Source organism: Delphinapterus leucas, unplaced genomic scaffold, assembly GCF_059928025.1.
Source record: "Delphinapterus leucas isolate spDelLeu-1000000601 "Yukka" unplaced genomic scaffold, BTC_Dleu_Yukka2 spDelLeu_asBTCV2_sq25, whole genome shotgun sequence".
Classification (NCBI taxonomy): Eukaryota; Metazoa; Chordata; class Mammalia; order Artiodactyla; family Monodontidae; genus Delphinapterus; species Delphinapterus leucas.
Window position 1 is genome coordinate 10,306,634 of NW_028322234.1, and position 25,232 is coordinate 10,331,865.

The 25,232-nt window shown below is 54.3% G+C and overlaps 2 protein-coding genes across 6 annotated transcripts; one reads left to right on the top strand and one right to left on the bottom strand.

The window, feature by feature from the left end:
* Positions 1-1,704: 1,704 nt before the first annotated feature.
* NANOS3 (nanos C2HC-type zinc finger 3) lies at positions 1,705-4,288 on the top strand. 2 transcript variants are annotated; one of them, XM_089905401.1, is made up of 2 exons: positions 1,705-2,234; positions 4,102-4,288. In XM_089905401.1, exons 1-2 carry the CDS (start codon positions 1,748-1,750, stop codon positions 4,167-4,169), a joined length of 555 nt encoding a protein of 184 aa, XP_089761527.1. In that variant the 5' UTR covers positions 1,705-1,747; the 3' UTR covers positions 4,170-4,288. The 2 variants fall into 2 exon arrangements, with proteins under 2 accessions (XP_089761527.1, XP_022414490.1); XM_022558782.3 differs by having other exon boundaries at positions 1,705-2,207.
* A 2,036-nt stretch (positions 4,289-6,324) lies between these two features.
* Positions 6,325-25,228, bottom strand: BRME1 (break repair meiotic recombinase recruitment factor 1). Of its 4 annotated transcripts, XM_022558501.2 has the most exons (8): positions 24,196-24,241; positions 20,338-20,515; positions 17,645-17,726; positions 17,296-17,400; positions 13,351-14,637; positions 9,639-9,727; positions 7,449-7,541; positions 6,325-7,035 (listed from the first exon to the last, which is right to left on the bottom strand). In XM_022558501.2, the coding sequence occupies exons 1-8, from the start codon at positions 24,224-24,226 to the stop codon at positions 6,882-6,884; spliced, it is 2,019 nt and encodes a 672-aa protein (XP_022414209.2). In that variant the 5' UTR covers positions 24,227-24,241; the 3' UTR covers positions 6,325-6,881. The 4 variants fall into 4 exon arrangements, with proteins under 4 accessions (XP_022414209.2, XP_022414210.1, XP_022414208.1 ...); XM_022558502.2 differs by lacking the exon at positions 9,639-9,727 and having other exon boundaries at positions 24,196-25,214; XM_089905395.1 differs by lacking the exon at positions 6,325-7,035 and having other exon boundaries at positions 7,350-7,541; positions 24,196-25,217.
* Between the last annotated feature and the right edge of the window lie 4 nt (positions 25,229-25,232).

Genomic DNA, 25,232 nt, shown 5'->3' on the forward strand with positions numbered 1-25,232 from the left:
AGTTCCTCATTCCCTCCCCTCTCCCCTCATCCTATCCAGTTCCCTCACCCCCACCCAGCCTCCACTCCCCAAGAAGTTGCCAAGGGTTTGGGGGAACATTCAACCTGTCGGTGAGTTTGGGCAGCTCAGGCAAACCATCGACCGTTGAGTGGACCCCGAGGCCTGGAACTGCCGTCCACCCATCACGACCCCCACCTTCCAGATCTGGGGGGGCCAGGGGATCCTGAACACATCCCCTCCCTTAGGCCACAGCAAAGGTCACAATCAACATTCATTGTTGTCGGTGGGTTGTGAGGACGGAGGCCAGACCCACCGAGGGATGAATGTCACTGTGTCTGGGCCGGACACAGCCTAAGGGGAATGGGATGGGGAAAAAAACCCCACCCTGGACTCCCCCCAAAAATTGCTCAGCCAGTACCTGACCCTGACCCCAGCCTCTCACCCCTTGGTGAGGGCTGGTGTCTGGGATCCTTACAGACACAGGCTGGATTTGGAGAATAAATCCTGGAGGGTTGGGGGCATGAATCACAGGCTCAGGGCTGGGCAGCTGGGAAACCTTTGTGAAACCGATTAGTGAGGCCCTGCTTCCAAAAGGCTCAATAGAGTTTTCTTGAATGATTGAATGAGTGAGGTGGGTAGGCAGCATAGCACCTCTTCTCTGCGTTCAAGTCCCGGGCCCAGGTTTCTCACCCTCCTTGCCTGGTACCGGCAGACCCCTGCTTTACCTTCAGTTGCCCACCTAGCACCTTGATGCCAGTTGATCCTTCCACCTGCCCATCTGTGTGCCCCACGTGGGTGACTCCTGGGCACACCTTATCCTCCAGAGACTGAGCTGAGGTCTCATTTGAGGGGGAGATCAAGGCACTGGCGAATGCTACGGGTCCCCCCATTAGCCCAGCTTGTGCCTGTGCTCTGCTCCACCCCCTTTCCACCCCAGGACCAGGAGGAGCTGGTCCTAAGGCTCTCCAATACCTAAAGTTCCGTTGGTAACTAACTGCGTGGGGAGGCAGGCTTTTGTGCTTGTCTTTGTGAATAACCCCAGGGGCAGGTGGTTTCATACCCCAGTTTGTTCATCCATTAAATGCGGGATCCACTGAAAAGTGGTGTGAAAGCTCCCTGAGGGTGACCAGAGCTGGGAGCCTTGGTCCTTAACCCCCCACCCCATAAGCCAGGCCCATTCTCCTTCCGAAGACAGTTGGAACATCAGTAGCTCCCCAACCCTTCCCAAAGAGCACAGGGGTACCCGGCCCCTCCCCCAGCCCAGGAGAAGGAAGAAAGGAGTTACTAAGTTACTGGTTACATCAATGCTAGTCTGTCGGGTGGGGCTTCCAACCCTCCCACCCCCATCACCCTGTGGGGCAGGAGAGGCAGGCAGGCTCTAAGGAGGGGTCGCCCTTCCAATGCCCTCTGGGTGGGGCGTGTGGCTCCATATTACTGGTGCCCCCTGCAGCCTGTGTCTTGTCACCCCCCCTCGCCCCCAGCCCACCCAGAGACCATGCATCCCCTTGGCAGGTGCATTTTTGGGGGAGCGGCAGCAAGCCCCCCCTGTGACAATAAGGAACCTCCTACAGCCTGCTCCTCCCTCTTCACACCCCCTTGGAGGTATAAGGAGGGAACTGACAGCCCAGACTGCTCGGCTCCAGAGAGGGGAAGGGAGGGTTAAGAAGGAAGGTGTAGAAAGACAAGCTTTTGGGGCGGCTGGGTTGCTCCTCTCTCTGCCCCTCCGCCTGGCACACAGTGTCCAGCCATGGGGACCTTCAATCTGTGGACAGATTACCTGGGTTTGGCACGCCTGGTGGGGGCTCTGCGTGGGGAAGAGGAGCCTGAGATCAGGCTGGACCCCCAGCCAGAACCAGTGCCAGGACCAGAGGAGGGTCAGACACACAGCCCGGAATCCTCACCAGCTCCCGAACGCCTGTGCTCTTTCTGCAAGCACAACGGCGAGTCCCGGGCCATCTACCAGTCCCACGTGCTCAAGGACGAAGCTGGCCGGGTGCTGTGCCCCATCCTTCGAGACTACGTGTGCCCCCAGTGTGGTGCCACTCGCGACCATGCCCACACCCGCCGCTTCTGTCCGCTCACCGGCCAGGGCTACACCTCCGTCTATAGCTACACCACCCGCAACTCGGCTGGCAGGAAGCTGGTCCGCTCGGACAAGGCGAGGACGCAGGACTCCGGACACTGCCGAGGAGGAGGTGCCTGCGCAGGTGGCTGGGGGAACTCGAGGAGGGGGGGTCTGCCCTGGGCTGAGCCCCTAGGGGCCTTTGTGAAGTGGGTTAACCCCTGGAGTCACAACCCACTTCAGAGGGTTGGGGGGTGATCATCCATGTAGACAGCTTAGGGCAGTATTCTAGAACTGTTGCCCTACGCTGGTAAGCTGGGGATGGGGTCCCCTGTGTGGCCTTGGGCAAGGCACTCTCCCTCCCTGGGCCCGTCAGGGAAACGCCATCCTTTTCCAGGTGTGGTGTGATCTAGCAGGGAGGCTGTGGGGACTACTGGTGGGATCTGGGGATGGGTACAGCAGGGGCTCCAATCTGCGTGACCAGAGGGAAATGGCTCAGTTAGAGAAACATTCGCCAGATAGTTTCTGAGGCTTGCCGGGCGCCAAGCGCTGGGCTGTGGGCTCGGCCCGCCGCGGTAGATGGGGGAGTGAGAGTTAGAACACAGGCATGGGGGAGTCCGGCGGAAGCGCCTGATCCAGGTGAAGGGGTCCGGGAGGTCCTCCTGGAGAAAGTGGTTTCTGGAAGCCTAATTCAGTTTGGTGGAGCGCTGAAGTGGAGCCCAGGCAATGGGGCTCGTTTAGGAACTTAGTGAAGTTCGGTGTGTCTGGGATAGAGTATGTGTGCATGTATGTCGGAGGGGAAGGTGTCAGAGATTTCAGGGATGGCACAAGGACGTGTAGGTCCTTGCTGGTCACCTCAAAGGGTTTGGACTTGAGTACTAGGGAGCCAAGGAAGGGACAAGACCAGGTCTGCACGTGTTGGACTGTGAATGCGTTAGACCGTGGCTAACGGGCTGGACCGTGGGAACGGATTTGAAGGCGTTGGAAGAGCCTGGTCCTCCAGGCAGAGGTGTTCAAGGCGGCGAAGAGGGAGAGTCCCAGCGCCTGGGGAAATGTCAGTCTGGAGGGAACTACCATGAGTTTGCTGTGTGCGAATCAGCCACTGGCTGGGGCTGAAGTTTAGAAGAGAGATATGGCTGAAGCCTCCCTGAGGTCTAAAGGGCTCTCCCTACACTGCACGGTCCACCACATAGGGCGCTCCCCACCCCCCACCCCCCATCTTGCTCATCAAATGTGGATTCCAGTTCTGCAGGTCTGGGTGAGGCTTGAGCATCTGCATCTCTAACCAGCTCCCCCTGACGCTGCCATGCTGCGAGGCCACGGACCGGCAGGCTTTGAAGTTATTATTACAGATGAGAAAGGCCTCAGCTTCTGCAGGGTTTTAAAAGAGAAATCCGTTTTAGCAACTTTCATTGACTTTGAGGAAGTCAGCAACAGAGGAGACGGGTCTGACCGGGCGGTCCCCCTGCCCATTTGGGTGCCCGGTGTGGGTACTGCCTCTCCTATCAGACTGTGAGCCCCTGGGGAAGTCACTGGGTGGGAGTACCCCTCCCTATCCCGGCAGCTGTGCAGTGAACATCTGTTAGAAGAGACTGCCTCCAGAAGATAGTGTTCCCTATGAGGTCTGACGAGGTCCAACTGGGAGAGGTGGGAAGCTGAAGGGACGCAAAGATGATGATCTCAGAGTCTTCCGTTTTTCCCCTCAAGTCCGAGAGAACAGGAAAACTTGCCTCCGCGGGCGTGCGGGGTGGGGGAAGCCCTCACCAGCATATTGGCACAGAAAGGCTGCCTGAGGCCGTCCTCCCAGGAGGAGGCAGCACGGCAGGACTGAGTTGGAATTTCTGCGCTTTGTGTCTGGCTCTGGGTCCCACCTGGGGCTGCCCGGGGCCGGGAATGTCACAGGGGGTGCTATTCCAGAAATAGCCTGCAGGTGGCGCCAGAGCCATGGCAGCCCTGCAGGTTGAGTCGGTACTTCCGGAGCATTGAATCATCCCTGTTATTAAATGTTTTTCTCCTCCCGTTCTGCTTTTAAAATCCAGGTTCCAAAGGTGCCGGGAAGCCTACTGGAACTACCCCCTCTTCCTGCTTACCCTCCACTTCTGCCTAAGGAGGCTGGAGCGGGCAGGACGGGGATGCTGCCTTCACCTGGGGTTGGGGACCCAGGCTCACTGGAGCCTGGATTTCAGGGAAGACTCGCCCACCGAGGATCCACCCCTAGGCCCTGCCCGCAGCCTGAGGGCCTGGCAAAGGAGCCCCGTCTGGAAGCACAGCCCAAAGGGTGCCCCGACCCCCTCACGGAAGGAGGTGGTTCTCAGGCACCCCAGCCCTCCTTCCCCAGCGCTGGGCACCCAGTCAGCTCTCAATAAATGTTTATGAATGGATCAGCGTCATAGCAGGCCCGGTCTTGGGACAAGGTAGCGTGAACTGTGCCGATGGGGCTGGGGACCCTCCTCTCCTGGCTCATCCCTTGCCCCCACGTTACTCTGACCTCCACATGCCCCGACTGCTGTTTGGATTGCCGTTTACCCTGGGGCCTTGGGGTGAGCTGCTTTGTGCTGAAAAATGGGAGTGGGCACCACAGGTTAGCTATGGGGTTCTGAGGGGTCGCCCCAGCCTGGCACTTATGAGCAGGGCACTTGCTGATGGGTTGGCGTCATGAGGCTGTTTCTGTGACGCTTCGGGTTTGCAGACTCTTCCAGCCACCCCTTGCATATTGACAATATCAGGTGGAATCCCCTACCCTGGAGGTGGGGGCCTGACTTGAGGAAGGGCAATGGGGAGACAGAGGTTCCCCCGCATCACTGTCCTCACCTAGGAGGCTCTTAGTGAACGTTTAGGTCACCATCGATGCCCCAGCAACTGGGGGCCATGGAGTCACACGCAGGCTCTTCAGAGCAAGGGAAGGACTTCCGGGCTGGGGCAGGGGTGGGGTGGGGAGCTGCAAGGAATGGGAGTATATCCAGAGGGGGCTGGGCCAGGCGAGGCCATGGGTAGGGGGCACCACGGAGGTGATTTGGCTGTGCTTAGGCAGGAGTGGGTGTGGGGTGGACATCCATCCCCACCCAGGAAGTATGATCTGGTCCTCCTGGGGAGCTGTGCTTGGGGGGATCCCCATCCCGTCTGCCTCCTGCACCCCTACATCTTGTTCCCCCAGCCCCCCGGGGGCAGCAGATGACAAGTGCCTGTCCACATCCCTCCCCCAATCTGAGGGCTTGGCCTGAGGGCCCGGTCTCCACCCCCAGCCGACAAGGTCTCCCAGGGTTGAGTGGGGGCAGGATTTGGACTTCCACTTGAACTGGGACCTGAGGCCACCCAGGAGGAGGGCTGGGGTGAGCCGGGGATGGGAGACGGCCCTTGAAGACAGCCTGCTGCCCAGGCTTGAAGACGAGAGGGAAGGAGGAGAAAGACACAGAGGAGGCCTCTTTACCAGCCCCAAGAGTTTCAGATTGAGTCAGTGGACACGATCCCCCAGCCACCCCCAGGTGCCTGCAAATGCTAATTGTATAAGCCAGAGCCGCTGGGGTTTGAGACACAGGGAACTGGGCGATTGGGCACGTCTTGGAGCGTTCAAGGAAGTAGCTGCACAGCCAGCAGGCAGAAGGGTTGGGGGACCCTGACCCACCTTGCTCCCTCGCAAATGGGGTATCCCAGGGTATAAAAAGGCTGTGGGAGGGGGCCCTGCCTTGGCTGCAGGAGTTAGGGTGCAGGAGCCACAGGCAGAGAAACAAATTAAAGTATTGGGTGTGGTCCATCTCGTGGTGACCTATTTAATAGAAGCGCGTCTTCTGCAAAATGGGTTTGACAGCAGCACCCTGGACTGCTCATGACAGTGTGGCATCACTGGGGCTGTGGTATGGTTTGGTGGGGTGGTGTGTGCAATGCCTGCCCTCAGCACCCTCCAGGCAGTAGCTGTGTCTGCATCAGTAACATTCCCCCAGGGTTGCCTCCTTCCAGGCCAAGGCCTCCAAGCAGCTTGTCCCACGGAGGACGGGCGAAGCCATCTCAGCACTGAATACAGACTCGCAAACTCCACTTGGACAATCAGTCAAGATACTCTGTGTGCTTGAATTCGTGCACACAGCCACCTGCTCCTGACACACTCAGTACTGCATGGGGGACCCCTGAATCCAACAGTAGCCGAACTTGTCTTCCCGGGGAAGACGAAAAGTAGAAGTCAAAGGAGAAAGAGATGGTTAGGGAGGTTTGTGGGCAAGATATCAAGGAACTGAAAATGCCTCAAACCCCAAACAACAGGTCAGGAGGTCTGAGGTCTGGCTAGGGAATCATTTATTAATGGGCTTCCCAAAAGAAAGAAAATGGAAATCCGGAGAAAAACAAGGGTACAACCAACAAAGCTAGCCCTTTTCTCTTCCAGGAAAGAAACAAATTCCGAACCTTCCATAACCTCGGCTAAGGAGCTGAAATTTGCAAACCCAGATAAACATCTGGGCGGCTCTGCGGGGGGGCCCCCCCACCCACCCACAGCTTCCTGGGGCCCCAGCCCCCCTCTCTGCCTCCAGCTTCCAGGCCTCTGCCACCGGGAGGAGCAGGTTCCCTCCCCCACGCGACCCCCCGAGGGAGGCTGCTGAGGAAGGCAGGGCCTTTTCTGTTTCCCATAGGAAGTTGACTTCCAGGTCAGCTGAGGGGAGGTTTCTGGGGCCCACCAGGACTTGCTGGAGCATCTCGGATGGTAACAATATAACAGGGGGCACACAGGGGCCAGCAGGCTTTCCGGAGTCTGCTGAGGGATTGTTTCCAGCTGTCTGGCAGGAACATCAGGCACTTCTGGGGGCCCGTGAGCTCGTACGAGCACACACACCTACGAGTCCCTCCAGGACTGCTCCCCTCGAGGGAGATTCCCAGCCCCCTTTGGTGTGTAGGCTGCAGGGGCCTTCCCCGCCGGCTTTGCTTTCTGGTAGTAGTTGAGGCGCTTGAAGGCCTCCAGGTCCCGGTGGGCGCTCATGATCAGCCGGCTGTGTGGGAAAGGGTCTGAGCTGTGCTCCACCTCGCGGCAGAGTGGGACCATGCCTCACACTCGGGCACACACCAGCCTGCTCACACAGGCTCACACCCTCATGTGACCTCACAGGTCACACACACAGGCATGCACACGTGCATAATCAGAATCTGCCTGCAGCAGGGCAGGTTGTGACCCTTGTAGCCTCTCTTCAGAGCCTAACAACTCTGCGAAGGACGGGTTTATGACACAGCCGGCTGGGGCCCAGGAGCGGTGGAGCGTCCCAGAGGCCCCTCGCTGGGGATCCCGGGCCCACACTGACACCCCAGGATCGCTGCCGTACTGGGCCCTCCACATCCTCCCGCGGCCCCATCCCCTCCACCCGTTCCTGGGGACTTGTGGATCCGTGGATCCGAGCCCAGCCCTTACTTCAGGTTGGAGAGCTCGATGACGAGGCCTCGCACGGTGTCTGTTGCATCCTCCATCCTGGCGGCTTCGCAGGTCTTGATCCCCATTCGGGTCCTGGTGGGAAGGGAGAGAGGGCAAGAGGCCTGACCTCACTGGACAGCTCCACCAGACTCTGCCCTGGAGGGCTTCGCTGGGCCTCGAGCTGTCTTCTCCAGAGATGAATGCCTTTGACAGTCATGAGGCCACCCTGGGCACAGCCCTGATGGCCGACCCAGCCGGCTCTACTGCTGAAATCACACCGGATCCAGCCACTTCCCCCACCGACGTGGCCCTTGTCCGACAGCTGCCACAGCCTCCCCGACCCCCAGCTCCTGCCCCTACAGCCTGTCCCCCCTGTGGCCTGGGGCGCAGGGGAGGGCGTGGCAATGGAAAGCAGGCCTAAAGCCCCTCCCCAAAGCCCTGCATCTTCTGTGCACCTCCAGACCCCAGCCCCTCCCTCCCGTCTCCGCTCCTCCCTGCTCCAGCCACACTGAATGCCTGGCCATTCCCTGAGCATTTCTTAGGGCTCTGGAGTGTTCTTTCCTAAATGTCTCCTCCTTGCGGGGGGTGGGGGTGGGGGGGGGTGGAGAAGGTGGGAGGAGGGAGCCCTCTCCATCACCACAGGTTAAAATTTTAACCCCTGCCCTGCTGTCTTTTTCTCCCCAACACTCTGCCATCTGACCACCTAATTTGTCTGTCTCTCGCTCACCCCTGCTCTGACCCCCAATAGGTAGAAGCTTCATGTTTTGTCCCACGCAGCCTCCCCAGTGCCCAGAGCAGTTCCTGGAAGAGCCGGCACTGGCGGGCGTCAGTGTCTATGGAAGGGGTGGATGTGCCTCTGTACCACCGTATCTAACGGGTGCAGCCTGTGGTGGGCAGGGGGTTGCCCAGCTTGGCAGCATCTCCTGGGTTGTCACTATGGGAACCCCGGTTCTGCTCCACCTGCCTTGGTCACCTTGAGACGACTGGCCAGTCCGGGCCTCAGTCTCTTGCCTTTTCTCCCTCAGCCATGGGCCACAGAACCAGACCCTGGGACCCACCTGGGGGCTTCCAGCCATCCATGGAGGCCGCTGGAGATTCACCCAGGAATCTCCCTCCTCTTTGCTCAAACAATAGTGGGGCCACTTTGACTAAACTGCCTCTGGTCCCTGTGCAGGGTGTGCGTGCGTGTGTGTGTGTGTGTGTGTGTGTGTGTGTGTGTGTGTGTGGAGGGGGGCGCAGGGGGTGGGGCAACAAGTGGTGCAACAGGTACTATTTACAGATGTGTGTAAGGGCAGAAGGTGGGAGCACGGCCTCCCTCTCCCCTGAGGGGGAGGAGAAAGAGGAAAGAGACAGACTCCCTAACCCTCCTCCACACTTGCCAGACAGAAACAGAAGCTTGGCCATAAATAATCAATAAGCCACCACTCTGCAGAGAGGCCAGTTCAGGTTCAAGGTAACGGGAGAGGACTGTCGCTCAATGCTAGCCACCAGCAAGGCTGGGAGACAGGAAAGGTGATGGACTGTGAGAGGCTCTGGGGTGGGGGGAGAGGACTCCCCCCAACACACACACACACACACACACACACACACACACACACTCCATAAGCTGGAGGAAAAGCACACCTGGTGCCTGCAGGAGGGAAAGAAGGTGGGCTGCCTTGGGGAATAAAATCAAGCAGGAAATAAGATGGGGCAGGTCGGAGACTCTGGAGGGCCCGAGGGTGCCAGAGAGGGGATGGCCCCTGTGGGCCAATGGTTCTTGGCCCTGTCTGGGTCCACTCCCCCTCCATGGAGATTCAGGGAAAGCTCTGGACCTTCTCTCCAGAAAAACGCACAATATGCATTAAAACAACCACAGAGCTGGGGGCATCATCCCAGGGGTTCTTGGGAGAGATGCTGGCTTGGGTGCAGATTGCTGACGAGTTCTCCACTCGCGGGGAGCAGGGGACATGGGTGGTTTGAAAGTCGGGGCTTAGCAACCTTACTGGACCGAGGAAAGTGAGGCCCCTCGAGGCAGAGCCAGGGCGACCTCCGACACTCCCATCCACAAAATGGGAGCTCAAAGGGCTGGGGGGAGTGAGAGCATGGGGGCTCTAGTGCCAGGAAAGCAGCCACTCTCTTCCCTCCCAGGGACAAAAGGAGGACTCCTGTCAAGGAAAGCGTTCTGGGGTGGCCTCCCACCCTGCCTACCTTGGCTGGGCCTCAGCAAGGGAGCCTCCATCGGCACGTGGGCTGGTGCCAGGCCAGCAAGGGTCCAGCCCGCTCCCTGCAGGAGACAACTGGAAAGACAGAGCATGCACACATGTGAACGGCCCAGCTGGGTGAGCCCTGCATAGGGAAGGAAAAGTCAGGCAGGGGAGGTCTGGCTTCTCCTCTGCCACGCCAGGAACACCGAGGCTGGACTCCTGCAGAGGAAAAGTGGTGTGGGGGACAGATGCCACGATGGCCAGATCTACGGGCCACCAGCCCGGGCTGCTCTCACCCTCCCTCTTTGGAAAGAAAGCAGAAGGGCAATACTGGGCCTGACCCTGGGGTCCCGTCCCGGACCTGCGCCTTTCGACAGGCTGATTTGTACTGGTGGGCGGCTCCATCCACACGTTCTCTGTCCCTGACAACTGAGGAGTGGTGCTGTCTCCAGCTTGTCCTGCAGTATCTAGAAGGGTACAGAGAAGACCCTGAGTGGTGGCGACTGTGGCAAGGTGGGCATCTGGCATGGAGGGAAAGAGGTCGGCTAGATAGGCCACAGGTTTCATGTCAGGAAGAGATTTTGCAAATGTATTTTGAAGGGAAAATTCATAATTAATAGGGGAGAGAGCCAGATAACCCTGAGAAGCTTAAATTTCTAAATGTCAACGGTGGTTTAATTTTCATGGAAAATGTCAGGCTCAGTTGTGGAGGTGACATACGTCCTTCTGAAAAGAGGCAAAGAGGCTCAAGTGGAGCGGCCGGCCCAGGGCTGTTGGGCCTTTTCTGAGGACACTAAAGTCCTGGGGTGGCGGATGGGGTGAAGGGCTTGCACTCGACCTGCAAAGGGTCCCTGAATCCAAATGAACAGACGTGAGGAACTGGCTGCAGCCCGGCGGCTCTCGCGTGGGGATGACTCCGCCTCCAAGACACTTAAGTGTCCGAAACCACTTTTGGTTGTCATGCCCGGGGGAGAGGGTGCTCCTGGCACCTGGGGGTGGAGGCGAGGGACACTGCTCAAGCCCCTGCTGTGCACAGAATGGTGATCCAGCCCCCAACACCAGTAGTGCCGAGGTTGGGAAGCCTGCTCTAGGCGATAGTTTCTCCCGTGCACCTGGCTGACTTTCACGGAGGCAACTCTGACTTAAAATACAATTTGAGGGCTTCCCTGGTGGCGCAGTGGTTAAGAATCCGCCTGCCAATGCAGGGACACAGGTTCGAGCCCTGGTCTGGAAGATCCCACATGCCGTGGAGCAACTAAGCCCGCGCGCCATAACTACTGAGCCCACGTGCCACAACTACTGAAGCCTGCGTGCCTAGAGCCTGTGCTCCGCAACAAGAGAAGCCACTGCAATGAGAAGCCTGTGCGCCGCAACAAAGAGTAGCCCACCCTCGCCGCAACTAGAGAAAGCCCGCGCACTGCAACGAAGACCCAAAGCAGCCAAAAATAAATTTAAAAAAAAATACAATTTGATGCCACAGATTCACCCAACTCACGGCACCATTCTTGGTCATGAGGGATAGTCTCTTTCCCAACAGGTACCACGGCTCCCACCAGGGTTGTGTAAATGTCATGACAAAGGCGGTGCTTGTATTGAATGTGTGGGGACCACCCCTGTGGGCTGTGAGAGGGGCCTGGGAGTCAGTGTTTTAAATGACACTGCTTGTGGGCAGAGGAGGGTTCCACCGGCCCTGGGGTGAGCACCACGTCCCCAGGGAGCCGCAATGAGAAGAAAGCACCAAGTGTTCCTGTGAGGGCAGCTGGGTTTGAAGCCAGTCTGTCACTGCTGTGAGACCCCAGGGCCCCTCCTCTGAAGCGGTGCTCACAGCTGTGCCACAGTGAGGTCGAGGGCTGCTCTCTCGGTCCACCTGCGCGCTGTTCCCATGTGTCCCTGCCCACAGGGCCTGCCCGCACCTTCCCATGGGAACCTGTGCCTGGGTTGCCCCGACTTGTTCAGGAACGCCCAGTGTCAAAACAAAACGTGCCTGGGCGCCCACAGCCTTGTCAGGGCAGTGCCTCCTCTCCCAGCAGGGCTGTCCACCCCAGCTGCTGCTAGGTCCCCCGCACTGGTGCTGCCAGCTCCTCGGTGATTTCAGAGAGCACTCACTGGTGGCAGGTCTGGGAGGGCTTGCTCCTTTGCCCTCTGGGCGCCACCCAAGGTCCCAACTGCTTCCCCAGCCTTATCCCTCAGCCACAGCCCAAGAAGCCAGAGACTGGGGATGACTTAGCTCTTCTTTCCAAGAGAGGGGTTTGCATTTTTCAAGGGATGCAGCTTTAGTTATAAAGTTTCAGCTCTGCCCAGCACCTGAGCGCCCACCTCTCCCGGCAATCATGTTTAAACACTACGACCAAACCGCGGTGTGACTCGATTTCTGTGCTCTTGCTCATCTGGTGATCACAGCAACGTGCAACGGGTGGTACAAGGAATTGGGGCCGTGGCAGGGAGGGCCGGGTCTGCAAAGTCACCGGGTAGGCCTGTGTCACAAATGACCCCTGGCCATCCCTTGGAAAGGCAGCGCCTGAGACCCACATTAGCTCAACCCAGTCACATCCCCCTCTGCAGTGGGAACAGCTGGCTTTCTTCGGCTGGGCACCAGATGAGGTCCTTTGCTTGTTTGGGGGCTGTGTCGTATGATAAGACTCTTTTAAGTGCCAAAATGACAGGGTACAAAATGCTCACTCCGGGAGAGGCAGGTGGGAACGGTGCTACTGAAAACCTCACGGGGGCAGGGACCATGCCTGATCTGTTCACTCCTGGCATAGAGCGGACTCTCACATCTTAAAAACATTTTCAAACAACCAATAAAATGAAGTTTTAAAACAGGGACAGCCAAAGAAACGGAGGCCATGTTTGTGAAGCGACATGGGCTCTGCGTTCGCTCCAGGACGGAACAGTTGAGGCACAGCTGCAGAATCAGGCCAACCTGGGCACAGACCCAGGCTCCTCCCCTCCTGGCTGCCTCATCTGGGGCAGGTGCCCAACCTTCTTCAGCCTCTCAGCCACACCCAGTGTGTGGAAAGAGAACCACCTACCTATCAGGGTGAGGCTGCAAAGCACTTAGCTCAGGCTCAAGTGCGCCAGCAGCCAGAGATGTGGCGCTTCCTGAGGGGGCGGGGCCAAAGCAGGGACTGCCACCTGCCCTGACAGGTGACCACCAACGGCCAGCACAGGCTCAGCAGGCAGATCCCTGAAGGACGCAAAGCCCCTAAAATTCCAGCAGACAAATGAAATTCCATGTATGTGTCTGAAAAAGAATTGTATCTGGGCCCCCAAATGACCCTAAAGATGGGCAAAGGTTCTTTCCAGTGGGGGAATGAAGTTCCCGCCCGCAGCCCAGGTTTGAGGTCACTGGCTTCTTTAGGTCACCCCATCTGGTCCGTCACCCTCCATACATCCCTCGGGAACCTCCGGCCAGAGCAGGGAGGGCACTGAAGGGTGGAGGGGGCAGGTGCACCAGGGGCTCTCCCTGGGCTGACACATCCCGGGGCTCTTCAGCTCTCACACAGATGGGCCCCTCATAGAAAGGCAGGTCTATCCTCTCCAGAATGTCAGACTCCACACCCGCTGAAGCTGTGACTCAGACCCCTGGACCCATCTGCTGTACAAACAGATGGCCACGTGCCCACCTCTCCCCCACTACCGGGTGGTTTGGGAGGGCTTGTGGCCATTTGGCACCTGTACTAGGACATCTCGCTGTAACTCAAGGAAGCTCTTACCTGTTCAGGTGGGGCTTCAAAACCAGGGGCTTCCAGGGCATCCTGTGTCTGGCTGTCCGGCAGGAAGTAGAGTTCCATGGCTGAGGACCCCTCCCAGACAGCCTGCTCTGAAGAGTCAGCAGGGTGCTCAGGCTGGCCTGCTGGGCTTGTGTGGGCATCTGGGCTGCCCTGACGTGCCCCAGCATCCTGGGGAGGGCCGTCCACTGCTTCTCTGTACACTGGTGGAGCACAGGCTCCGAGGGACAAACTGCGCCCCTTGAGGTCTTGTTTGTGGCTATGGCTCCCTAACTCAGCTGCCTTTTTACCCACAGGTTGCGATAGCAAAGGCAGCAAGCACATACCTCCCAGCCCTTCTTCATCTGGGCCTGGTACCTGTGTCTGACCCACACCTGGACCCATTTTCAAAGCTAAAGGGCTGGAATCCCCAGCACCTATTGTGGGTTCTTGGATCTCGTGAGCCGGAGCCAGGGAGGCTGCAAGGCCCCCCGGGACATCATCAGGGGGCTTGTCTTCCCGCCTTGCCTTCTCTCTGCCTCCTGTGGTCTCCCCATTGAGAGGCATGCACCCGATCAGGGCCCTGCTGTGGCCTCCATCAGGAGCCTTCCCACTGGGAGAGGCAGTCACCCTGGCGTTGACTGTCCCATCTGGCCCAGCCACCCCCAGAGCCCTCTGTTCTGGCTCCGTGGCGTCTGTGCTCACACCTGCGATGACAACAGCCCCAAGGCGGGAGCACCTTGGGCTGCTATAGCTCCCCTCTGCTCCCCCGCCAGTCCAGCTGGGCATCTGCAGAGGCCCAGGAGGGCCCTGGGCTGCATATCTGGGCTCTGGGCCCAGGATGCCATCTTCTTCCTCCTGGCACTCCTCAGGCAGCTCAGTTCCTGCTTCCCCTCGGACACCTCCCTCCTGAGGGGCTCCTTGGTCTGGCTCCTCTTCAGCATCACTGCCTGGCAGGTGCCCTTTCTGGCCATGATCACCTGGAACCCAACCCTCCTCCGTGCTTCCACCATCTGGCACGTTGGTCCCATGCTTTGACAGGTGGTCCTGGCTGGCCCTCTCTGAGGCCGAGGGCACTGTCCCCCACTCCAGAGAGGCAATGCTGGAGGCCAAGGGCTGAGGATCCCCATCGCCAGGCACAGGTGTCACAGGGTTTTGGCCGCTGGGCTCGGGGCAGGCGCCGTCTGCCTGGGTCTGGTCTCCTGGGTCCCTAGTCTCCTGCAGGGCAAGCCCTGGGGACTCCTCTCGAGGCTGGCTTCTGGCCTGCTGGGCACTGGGTTCTGGCAGCGTTTCCTGTGGAGAGAAAAAGACTCAGCCTTGGGCCTTCAATAATCAACAGCTCTGAGGATTTTTCTACTCATTACTGCCCCTGTACAAAGTCTCAGAAGCTGCACGGATGACGGTGCACCCAAATAGGGATCAGTCCCCATGCTGGGCAGAGCTTTGTGCCAGGGGCTAGAGGGGGAACCGGAAGCACAGGAACCCCTCTTTTTTTTGGCCACACCACACGTCACGTGGAACTTCCCCAACCAGGGATTGAACCCCCACCCCCTGCAGTGGAAGTGCGAAGTCTTAACCACTGGACCACCAGGGAAGCCCCAGGAACCCCCTTTCTACCAGCTCCTTCTCCCCACCAGCACCAGGCACGTGGAGGCTCTCGGGAAGATCAAGGATATAAAAATCGAGGAGGTCCTGTGGATCGCACCAGTGTCAATGTCAGTTGCCTGGTGCTGCCAATGGACTACAGTTACATAACATGCTACCGCCGGGGGATGCTCGGGGAGGGCACACGGGGGCCTCTGTGTACTGTTTTGTTTTTAATTTTGGTAAAATACACATAACCTAAAATTCACCATTTTAATCATTTATTTTTTGAAGGAAATGATCTTTTTAAAAAAAGTGTTTATTTGTCTGCATTGGGTCTTAGTTGCGGCACGCGGGATCTTTCAGTGTGGCACAGGCTCTGTAGTTGCAGCGTGCGGGCTTAGTTGCCCCATGGCATGTGGGATCTTAGCTCCCTGACCAGGGATTGAACCCACGTCCCCTGCATTGGAAGGCGGATTCTTAATCACTGGACCACCAGGGAAGTTCCCACCACTTTAATCATTTTAAAGTGTATTTAGTTCAGTGGCATTAAGTACATTCACAAGGTCGGGCAACCATCACCACCATCCATCTCCAGAACTCTTTCATCTTCCCAAACTGAAACTCTGTCCCCATGAAACACTAACTCCCCACTTCCCCAGCTCCTGGCAACCCCCATTCTACCTCCTACAGAATCGGTAGAATTTGCCTCCTCTAGGGACCTTGTATAAGTGGGATCATACAGTATTTGTTGCTTTGTGTCTGGCTTATTACACTTAGCGTAATGTCCTTCAGGTTCATCCATGTTGTAGCATGTGTCAGAATCCCTTCCTTGGGACTTCCTTGGTGGTCCAGTTATTAAGACTCCATGCTCCCAATGCAGGGGGCACGGGTTTGATCTCTGGTTGGGGAACTAAGATCCCACATGCTGCATGGTGCGGCCAAAAAAAAAAAAAAAGAATTTCTTTTTAAAGCTGAATAACATTCCGTTGTGTGAATATACAGTATTTTATTTGTTCATTCATCTGTTGATGGCTACTTTGGGTGCTCCCACGTTTTGGCTACTGTGAATAATGCTGCAGTGAACATGGATGCACAAATATCCGTTCCGTCATACGGATATACCACATTTTGTTTATCCATTCATGCATCGATGGACACTTGGAGCCATATTGTTTCCTTTTTTTTTTGTATTTTATTTTTTTTTATACAGCAGGTTATTAGTTATCCATTTTATACATATTAGTATATACATGTCAATCCCAATCTCCCAATTCATCACACCACCACCTCCCGCTGCTTTTCCCCCTTGGTGTCCATACGTTTGTTCTCTACGTCTGTGTCTCAGTTTCTGCCCTGCAAACCGGTTCATCTGTACCATTTTTCTAGGTTCCACATATATGTGTTAATATATGGTATTTGTTTTTCTCTTTCTGACTTACTTCACTCTGTATGACAGTCTCTAGGTTCATCCACATCTCTACAAATGACCCAATTTCGTTCCTTTTTATGGCTGAGCATACTGTTTCTGCAACCTCCTCTGAGTCCACATAATGCCCTGGAGATCCATCTAGGTGGTTAAGTGTATCACACCTGTTTGTTCCTTTTTTATTGCTGGGTTGTGTTCCATGGTGTGGATGGACCATGATTTGTTCAACCATTCACCAGCTCAAGGACATCTGGGGTGTTCCCGGTTGGGGGCAATTACAAACAAAGCTGCTGGGAATGCCCACCACTCACTTTTTTTTTTTTTTTTTTTTGCAGTACGCGGGCCTCTCACTGTTGTGGCCTCTCCCATTGCGGAGCACAGGCTCCGGACACACAGGCTCAGCGGCCATGGCTCACGGGCCCAGCCGCTCCACGGCATGTGGGATCTTCCCGGACCGGGACACGAACCCGTGTCCCCTGCATCGGCAGGCGGACTCTCAACCACTGCGCCACCAGGGAAGCCCCCACTCACTTTTTTAGGTGTGTGTGTTCCAGAGACATCATGACCCCTGGAGCTCGTGGTGGCAAGGACAAGAGAGCCTGCTGTAAGACCCACCCACCCCGACTCACACAAAAGCTTCTGAGGAGCATAGGGGTTCAGGGATGGAATGTGGGCTGCCTTTCTGAGTTTCACTACTTTCATGCAACTTGGGGAAGAGAGCTCTGGCCTCGACAGCTTCAGTGCAGGCACGGCTGTCCTGAGTACCTCTCACAGGCCTGCGAGTTGCTGGCATGGCACCTGCCATCCACAGACATCTGTAGTGCTAAAAACGGGGTGTGTGTGTGGAGAGATGCAGGGCTAGCCATTGCCAAAGGAAATCAAGGCTGAACTTGGCTGCCAAGGTTGGGCCAAGAGGAAGGTCGATGGTAGGACCTTACCAAGCTGAAGGCCCCACTCCTGGGGTCCTCCTCCCTCCTCTCTGCTCGTCCTGTCACTGTCTTCCTGGGTTTTGTAAACTGGGGGACAAACCTCCCGACTGAGTTCTGTGAACCAGATACAACAAGAACAAAACAGCAGTAAAGATGAGGGAGGAATGACGTCTCGGAAATCAAGCAAGCAGACACCAGAACAAGTTTCTCTCTTGCAATCTCAAACTCTCAAGGCCCTTGCCTTCCATCCCCAGCACACCCTCCCACCAGCAGTTACTGATGAGGAACAGAGACAAGATCTCCAGCTGAAGGGAGGCAGCATCTTTTGTACATACGTCAGGCTGCAAAACAGGCTCACCTGGGAAGGAGGAAGGCGAACTGGCTCTTTTTCTGGCTGCCCGAGGAGCCTGGAGGGAGCTCCTGCTTCCTCATAAGGAGAGCTGGGAGGAGAAAGACAAAACAGAGGAGGTTCTCAAGTCCTCCTACGCTGTTAACTTGCATAGTAAGACAAACAGCGGCGAATGAAATCCAAATGCAAAGTAGCGCCCAGGGTCTCCTAAGAGGGAGGCCCTGGAGCACCTGCTGAGAGAGGGTGGGATGGAGAAGGGGACATGTGACTGCCAAGAAGGGTGTGGAGTCCCACATCCAGAATCCAAGTTGCCTGCTCTGGCAGCACTTAAACTCTTATAATCCCAGGAACTGGCTCCTGAAGTAAGAACAGGAATTCTCATTTGGACTGACTGACACTCCAGCCCCCAGCTCTGCAAACAGTAAAGAAGTTGTAGATACAAAAAAACACAGTGTCTAAAAAAACGGGTGCGTTCTTATCTGCCAAAATGCGGAAGCAACTGAGATGGCCTTCAGTGGGTGAGTGGATAAATAAACTGTGGTAATCCAGACAATGGGACAGTATTCAGCGCTAAAAAGAAATGAGCTCTCCTCTAATCAATACTCTGTAGTGGCCTATGTGAGAAAAAAATCTAAAAAAGAGTGGATATATGTATATGTATAACTGACTCACTTTGCTGTACACCTGAAACTAACACAACACCGTAAATCAACTATACTCCAATAAAAATTTTAAAAAATAAAATCATGCCATCTGCTTTATAAAAAAAAAAGATTGAGCTCTCAAGCCATGAAGACACATGGAGATACCTTAAATGCATATTCCCAAGTGAAAGAAGCCAATCTGAAAAGGCTACATACTGTGTGACTCCAACTATATGATATTCTGGAAAGAGCAAACTATGGAGACAGTGAAAAGATCAGTGGTTACCTGGGGTTGGGGGGAGAGATGAATAGGTTAGGATTTTTATGGCCATAAGAAGACTCTGTATGATACTGTAATGAGGGATATATGTTATTATACTGTTGTGCCAACCCACAGAATGTACAACACACAGAATGAACTCTAAAGTAAACCGTGGACTGTGTCAATGTAGGTTCATCCTTGGTTAAAAAAATGTACCGTTCTGGTGAGTCATGGTGATAATGGGGGAGGCTGTGCATGTGTGGGGACAGGAGGTGTATCGGAAACCACTGTACCTTCCTCTCAATTTTACTGTAAACCTAAAACTGCTCTAAAGAAGTAAACCCTTTTTAAAAAAACTGGTGAGACTTATGATTATGTCTAAATAAATGTGGATATGTACGTTGTAAAAAAAAAGATCAAAATCTGGAACTGAAACTTCATGGTTTCAACTTTGGAAGTGGAGCAGGAAAACGCATGAAGCTACACTAATGGGCTTGAATCGTGCCAAGGGAGGTTATGGAGACAGAGTAACTCTAGATACTGATAGCAACCGCCTGTTTCAAAATTTTTAATTGGGATGGGTTGTTTGGGCGGCTTCTGGGGTACTGGCAAAGTTTCATTTCTCAACATAAATGTGTTAAACTGACTGCTTTATGTTGCTTTCTTCTGTTATATTTCTGCACGTGTGGTATTTCTTAATAAAACATTTAAAAAACAGAAACAAAAGAGTGGGAACCCACTTCTGTGGGTTCTGATTATTCTTATGGTCTCAGGCAGCAGGGTGGGCAGCAGCCATGACCCCATCAGCCCTGATATGGCCTCTCGAGGGGTGAGGGGCACAGTGTGACATCACTGTGTCTGTCTGGGGGAACAGCTTAGGTGTGATACATGGCCCCTCTCTTCCTATCACACACACAGCCTTTAGCCGTAGGATTGCAAAGACCTGAGATCAGACAGACACACACCCCAGAAAATGGTTCTGTCAGCCAGACTGCATGCCTCAATTTTCCACTCAGAAAACGTGCTAGTCCAATCCATGATGCTTTCTCTGAAGACTTCAGGTAGCAGGAACCTTCCTTCTCCTAACTCCTGCTAACCCTTTCTACTCTGCTATAGTTACATGTGGTTTAACCCTGTGAAGACTGAATGGTTCTCCAGATCTTTCTTCCTTTCCCCTACCGTGCTTAATTACATATTTTCTGAAAAAATAAGGGAACCGGGAAACCACTGTGGTAAAGAGCAAAGGAACCAGACGCAGCCAGAACCCCAGCCTGCCTTGTACCAGCTCAGTGGCCTTGGGAAAGTCATTTTGATCTCTCGAAGCCTCAGAGTCCTCATATGCCAAATGGGGATATAAACCCATGTTACAGTGCTGTGAGGATTAAATGAGCTGATGTGTGTAAAGTATTTATTATTAGAATGCTGCCTGGAACATAAAGATCGTTATTCTCTCTTATGGGTTATTGTTTCACAGACCCACCACTCCTTCAGTCCCCTCTTGATTAAGAGGAAATGTGGATAAATATGGATTTGACCAACAGGCAGGACAAGTTGCATTCCATAACTAAGTGACCTTGAAAAATTCAAGGTCTTCCTTGCCCGTGGTTAAAATATCGACCTTTCTCGCTGAAGAGGAGAGTCCCCAGAGCAAAACTTTGAGAAGCTCAATCCAAGGGCCCCGAGCCCCTGTGGGGGATGCATGGCACTGGGTGGGTCGTGTTGACTGGCCCCCTCCCCTTTGCATCCTGTGCCCACTGTCAGCGGAGAGGCTTGCTGGAATGTTCTGAGCCACCTACCTGGAAGCTGCCTGTCCTGGTGCCTCCCTGCTCTGCTCTGCAGAGGGAGCGGGTCCTGATCTGCTTTCTGTCTCTTCAGGGTGATGCCAATGGCCCAACTTGGAACTCTGGGGGTCCCCGTCAGAGTCTCCTAACCTTGGGTTCTTTGGAAGTTTTGGAGGACGGATTCCTTCCCCTCCTGGTTTAGAGACAAAAGAAGATGAAGGGGAGGGGGATGGCGGGAGCATGCACTGCCGTGGCCGACCACCAAACACATCTGGGCCACTGATGCAACATGAGCAGGCTTGTGCAAAGGGCAGGAAATCCCTGCTCTGACACTTGCCTGGAGAGTGAGAGATGAGATGGAATTTCATCCAGGTGGGACCCAGGAGCTTACATGGCCATGGGATCCAAAGGCTTTTAATCTATGGACTGGTCACGACTGACGTTCAATCCTGAGGTGACTGGGCCTGGCTCGGAACCACACGAGACAACCTGGCCCAGCTGACTGTCTCTCTGCGGAAGTGCTGAGAGGTGTGTGCTGGCTCCTTCGGGTCTCAGCTCAAATGTCCCTGCAGTGGCATCCTTGCCTTTTCTACAGAGCAACTCCTCTCGGGCCCGTGCTCTGTTTTACTCACTTCACAACTTCTGCAAGTATCTGATGCACTGGGTCATTTTCTGTCTCCTCCACTACAACCTGTTCCATGCAAGGAGGGGCCTCATCTATCTCACTCTCTGCTGGGTCTCAAGTACCTAGAAGAGCATCTAATAAACTGTTGGTGCTCAATAAATACTTGGCAGATGACTGAATAAACGCACAAGAAAACCCAGATCACCTCCCAGGAAATGCAGACAACACTAAATTATGTACCACTCTGGTTTTCCATGATGCTTGCAGAATATCCATCCTGGGAAAACTGGGACCCAGAGTCATCGAGTGCTAAGGAGGTGACTTCTCTGCTGCCTCTTGGTCCCTGTTGTATCCCTACGATACCTTTCCCAGCATTGAAAGCAATTTAGAGCCTAAAGGTGCATATTAACATCTATTTGTTGAATGAAGGAAATTCCCTTATACAGAAACTGCCAATAGTGGCTGGCTTGTAAAACCTAGCCAAAATCTGGCCCCAACTGACCCATTTATTCAATGAACAAATAATAAGGGTTGACTCTACTGAGTTCCATGCCAGACACTGTCCTGAGAACTCAGGTGCGCTATGACAAAACTTCAGGCAGGGCCCTGATGTTAGGCCCATCTTATGGACGAGAAAGCTGAGGTACAGGGAAGCTGAGGAATCTGGAACAGAATCCAGGCAGTCCAGTTCCAGAGCCTCCACACCTAAGTATACTTGAGCACTTATTGAGCACCTACTATGTACTGCATCTCTGACTAGGCAGTGAGAACAAAAAGACAAACCAGACCCGGGTCTGATTTTCTTGGAGGTCAGTCACGTAGACCCTTTCCAAACTCAGCTCCTTACATACCTTGAAGTAAAACCATTGAATAAGCCCCCTCTCTCCAACATTGAATGCTAGGGTCCTCCTCAGCATCCATTCAGCTTTTGGGGCTTCACTAGACCACAGTGGCTTTCCTGTAATTTCTCCCAAGTCTGTCAGTTACGGTTCGTGTGTGCCCATTTAGAACTTCACCCCACTGTTACTTGATTAGCTCTCTCAGTGAGAAACATCTTTCTTTTTCCCCTGACTAGACCTTGAAGCTGTCAAGGGCAGGAACTGAGTCTCATCTTGATCTCATCTTCACCCTGCCTCCCACCCCCCACCTCAGGTGCCTACGCCAGCACTGCACCCAGAGCAAAGCTGCAATGAATGTTTCTTACACAAACACATTCCCACCTTGTGGTCTGCCATAAAATGCAAAAATATAGCAGTTTCATTTACTTAGTTTCTTTAAGATGTCCAAACACTAGCTTGCTTTGCTCATCCAATGGACATTTATTTGTACCAAATAAAAAGCAAAAATATCAGAAGTGAAGAGGCTCCCGTTTCCTTCCTGTGATCTGTTCCCACAGGATTAATTTAAGAACTAAGGCAGAACCTTGTGTTCAACACCAGAGGCCAAAGACACCACAAGGGAAAGGGCTCCTTTCACCACCTGCCAGAATCTTCTTCCTTTCTCTCCACGCCATCCAGGACACACAGAAAGAGCTGTCCTGGGCCAGCCCAGGGTCCACTGAGCAGGGGAGTCCACTGCAAAGAGAGGCCCCATATGACCTGCTGTGGGTGGGCCTGGCTGGCCCCAGCTTCCCGCTCGAAGGTCAGAGAAATTCCTGTGCCTCCAAACAGCTTGTTACTCATCTCTGCACAAAACACCTTCAATCTGTTGATAGTATCTTTCCTGTCCCACATCTTGGGAAAAAATGAGTGCTACTCTCGAAGTTCATTAACCACTAAGTGAAGGGGTCATTTCTAAACTTTGAAGAAATTTAAACTGCCTTAGCCCATGACTGGAAAATGAAGCTATACTATGTAACACTGGGCGTTTTCCTTTTCGAATGAGGAAATTCTCTACGTATATTGAGAAGTAAAGACAGTCTCGAAATACCATGAAGTTGAAAAACAGAGGTTGCAGATCAGTATGTGTGATGATTCTATTTTCCAATAAAAACACTGTATTTGTGTACACAAAGAAAAAGTTTGGAAGAAGTAGTGTACTGAGGTTCATTTCCTGTTTTTTATGCTACACTATATGGTTGATCATCACCCTATGGTTGAGGGGGATGTTAACATTAGGGGAAGCTGGGGGAGGGTAGACAGAACTCTGAACTTTTTTTTTTTCTTTAGCTTTTTAATGACAAATAATATAGAACAGAAAAGTTAGCATAGGTGTACAACTCACTGCAAATTCATAAAATTAACAGTGTATTTCACATCTAGATCAAGAAATAAAACATTGCCAGGAACACGGACGTTCCTCTCATGTTTCTTTTCCAGGCACAACTCCCTCAAAGGTAGCCACTGTCCCTGATTTCTTTTTTTTTTTTTTTTTTAATTCAAACAGAAATGAACTATTTTTTACAACTTTTCTGTAAGCTTAAAGTTGTTTCAGAATGAAAAATTTCTTCTTAATCTGAAAGGGCAATGATAACAGCAGCATGTATTTGTGTCCTACCATGGATCTACTCTCTGTGCTCTACAAACACTAATCCACATGTGAGCTCTAGGGCACAGTTCTCTACTTTGGCACTATTGACATTTGGGGCCAGGTCATTCTGTGTTGTGGGGACTGTCCACCACATTCTATGATTCTGAGCAGCATCCCTGGCCTAGATCCACTAAATGCCAGGACCAACACTGCCCCCCTCGCCCCCGCCCCCGCCCACACACCAGTTGTGAAAACTAAAAATGTGTCTAGACATTGGCAAATGTCCTCTGGAGGTCAAACTGCTCCCCCCAACGGGTTGAGAATCACTGTTCGAAAGTAAAGCGTAGGTGCTCTTATCCCCTACAAATAGGAGGAAAGTGAGACACACAGTAGGTCATCTGCCATCACACAGAGAGATGAACCCAGGTTTTTGGCTCGAGAGTGAAGCAGTTGGCCACACAGCAGGACATCAAGCTCTATTCATGGGTCATCTCTGAGAGTGGGCCTGCATAGAGGCTGGACCCCTGCCCTGAAGCCTGGGGGCCTCCCCTAGGCTGTGGGGTCCCACTAGAGGCTGGGGGAAGCTCCACAAAGCTTTCCCTTTTTACTGTAAGCACTTCTCCATGACTTACACTTGTATTAAGTCATTGCATGTATTAAGTCATTGCTGTTATTTTAAGGAGCTTGGTGTGATCATCTTAGCATTTCTGCAATAAGCCCACCTTCCTCCTGTAAGCAGAAGCAGCAATAAAGAGGTGTCAACTTGAATGTCCAAATACCTGAGGTCCGAAGCTTCTTCCTCTTACTCATTGTATCCCTCCCTAGAGAAATCTGAAAGCAAGAGCAAATCTCATCATTACGAGCAGTTCCTGTCTCTCGGTACAGACCCAGTGGCCTTGGCTGAGGCCACCCCACCCCCACCTGGGCCCATCTGGCTGCCCCAGGGGTCACTTGGGCCCCAAGGGGACACAGGGTGGGAGTCATGGCTACCTTGGGCTATGGCCGAGTTAAGAATTTAAACTCCTCCATATTGCAGAGAGCAGAGAGGGAACTGCCTATCTTCTGTCCAGGGTCTGAGAGCACCTGGGCCGCCCCCCTCTAGTCTCTAAGATGGGGCAGCCTGTGTGAAGCCCCCTCCCTCCAAGCTGGGCTACCTAGGACCCTTCTAGGGACAATGCAGGATTTTCGAGGTGACACGTGGGGCCCTTCAGGGTCATCGGAGGACTTTAGAGGGGCCACCGGGTAACACTTCAAGGGGTGGGGCGCCCTTCGGGGGATGCCTGGGGTCTTGGGGAGGCAGGAGTAGCCGCCACAGGTCAATTCCTTCCAGCCTAGGGGGCCAGACAGGCCAAACACAATCTGGGCCAGAGAAGTTGCCGAGGTCCCTCTGTCCTTAACGGGAACTGGGAAGATCTACCTGGATCTGTTGGGGGATAATTCGGTTAAATAATTTGCGTAAGATTTTTCTGAGATAAGAAAAGGTAAAGTTGGCCCTCACGGAGGCCGGGCAGCTGGGGGTCCGAGGCCTGACCACTGTGGACCCGGCTTCTGCTGACCAGGCCCACCCTAACCCTACCCCGGCCACCGAAAAGCGAGGAATGCCCAGACCAGCATCGCCAGGAGAGGCCGGAGCTCGCAGGTGGCCAACCGTCGGCCTCCACCTCACCTCACACCCGCAAACACTCCACCTCTGTCCCTCACACTTCGAGGCCTCGTCGCGCGCACGCGCGATGCCAACACCGCCCCTCGCACTTGCGCACGCTCCGCCTCTTTCCCGCGCAGCCCGCGGCACCGCCCATCGCTCCGCAGCGCGCCT

Coding starts and splice junctions, on each gene's coding strand:
- BRME1 (XM_022558500.3), bottom strand. CDS start 24,400: ATGACTCCCACCCTGTGTCCCCTTGGGGCCCAAGTGACCCCTGGGGCA. Junction 20,516..24,195: donor GAAGAAGCTTCGGACCTCAG/GTATTTGGACAT, acceptor TCTCTAAACCAG/GAGGGGAAGGAATCCGTCCT. Junction 17,401..17,644: donor TTCGCCTTCCTCCTTCCCAG/GTGAGCCTGTTT, acceptor TCTGGTTCACAG/AACTCAGTCGGGAGGTTTGT.
- NANOS3 (XM_089905401.1), top strand. CDS start 1,748: ATGGGGACCTTCAATCTGTGGACAGATTACCTGGGTTTGGCACGCCTG. Junction 2,235..4,101: donor GGGGAACTCGAGGAGGGGGG/GTCTGCCCTGGG, acceptor TTTAAAATCCAG/GTTCCAAAGGTGCCGGGAAG.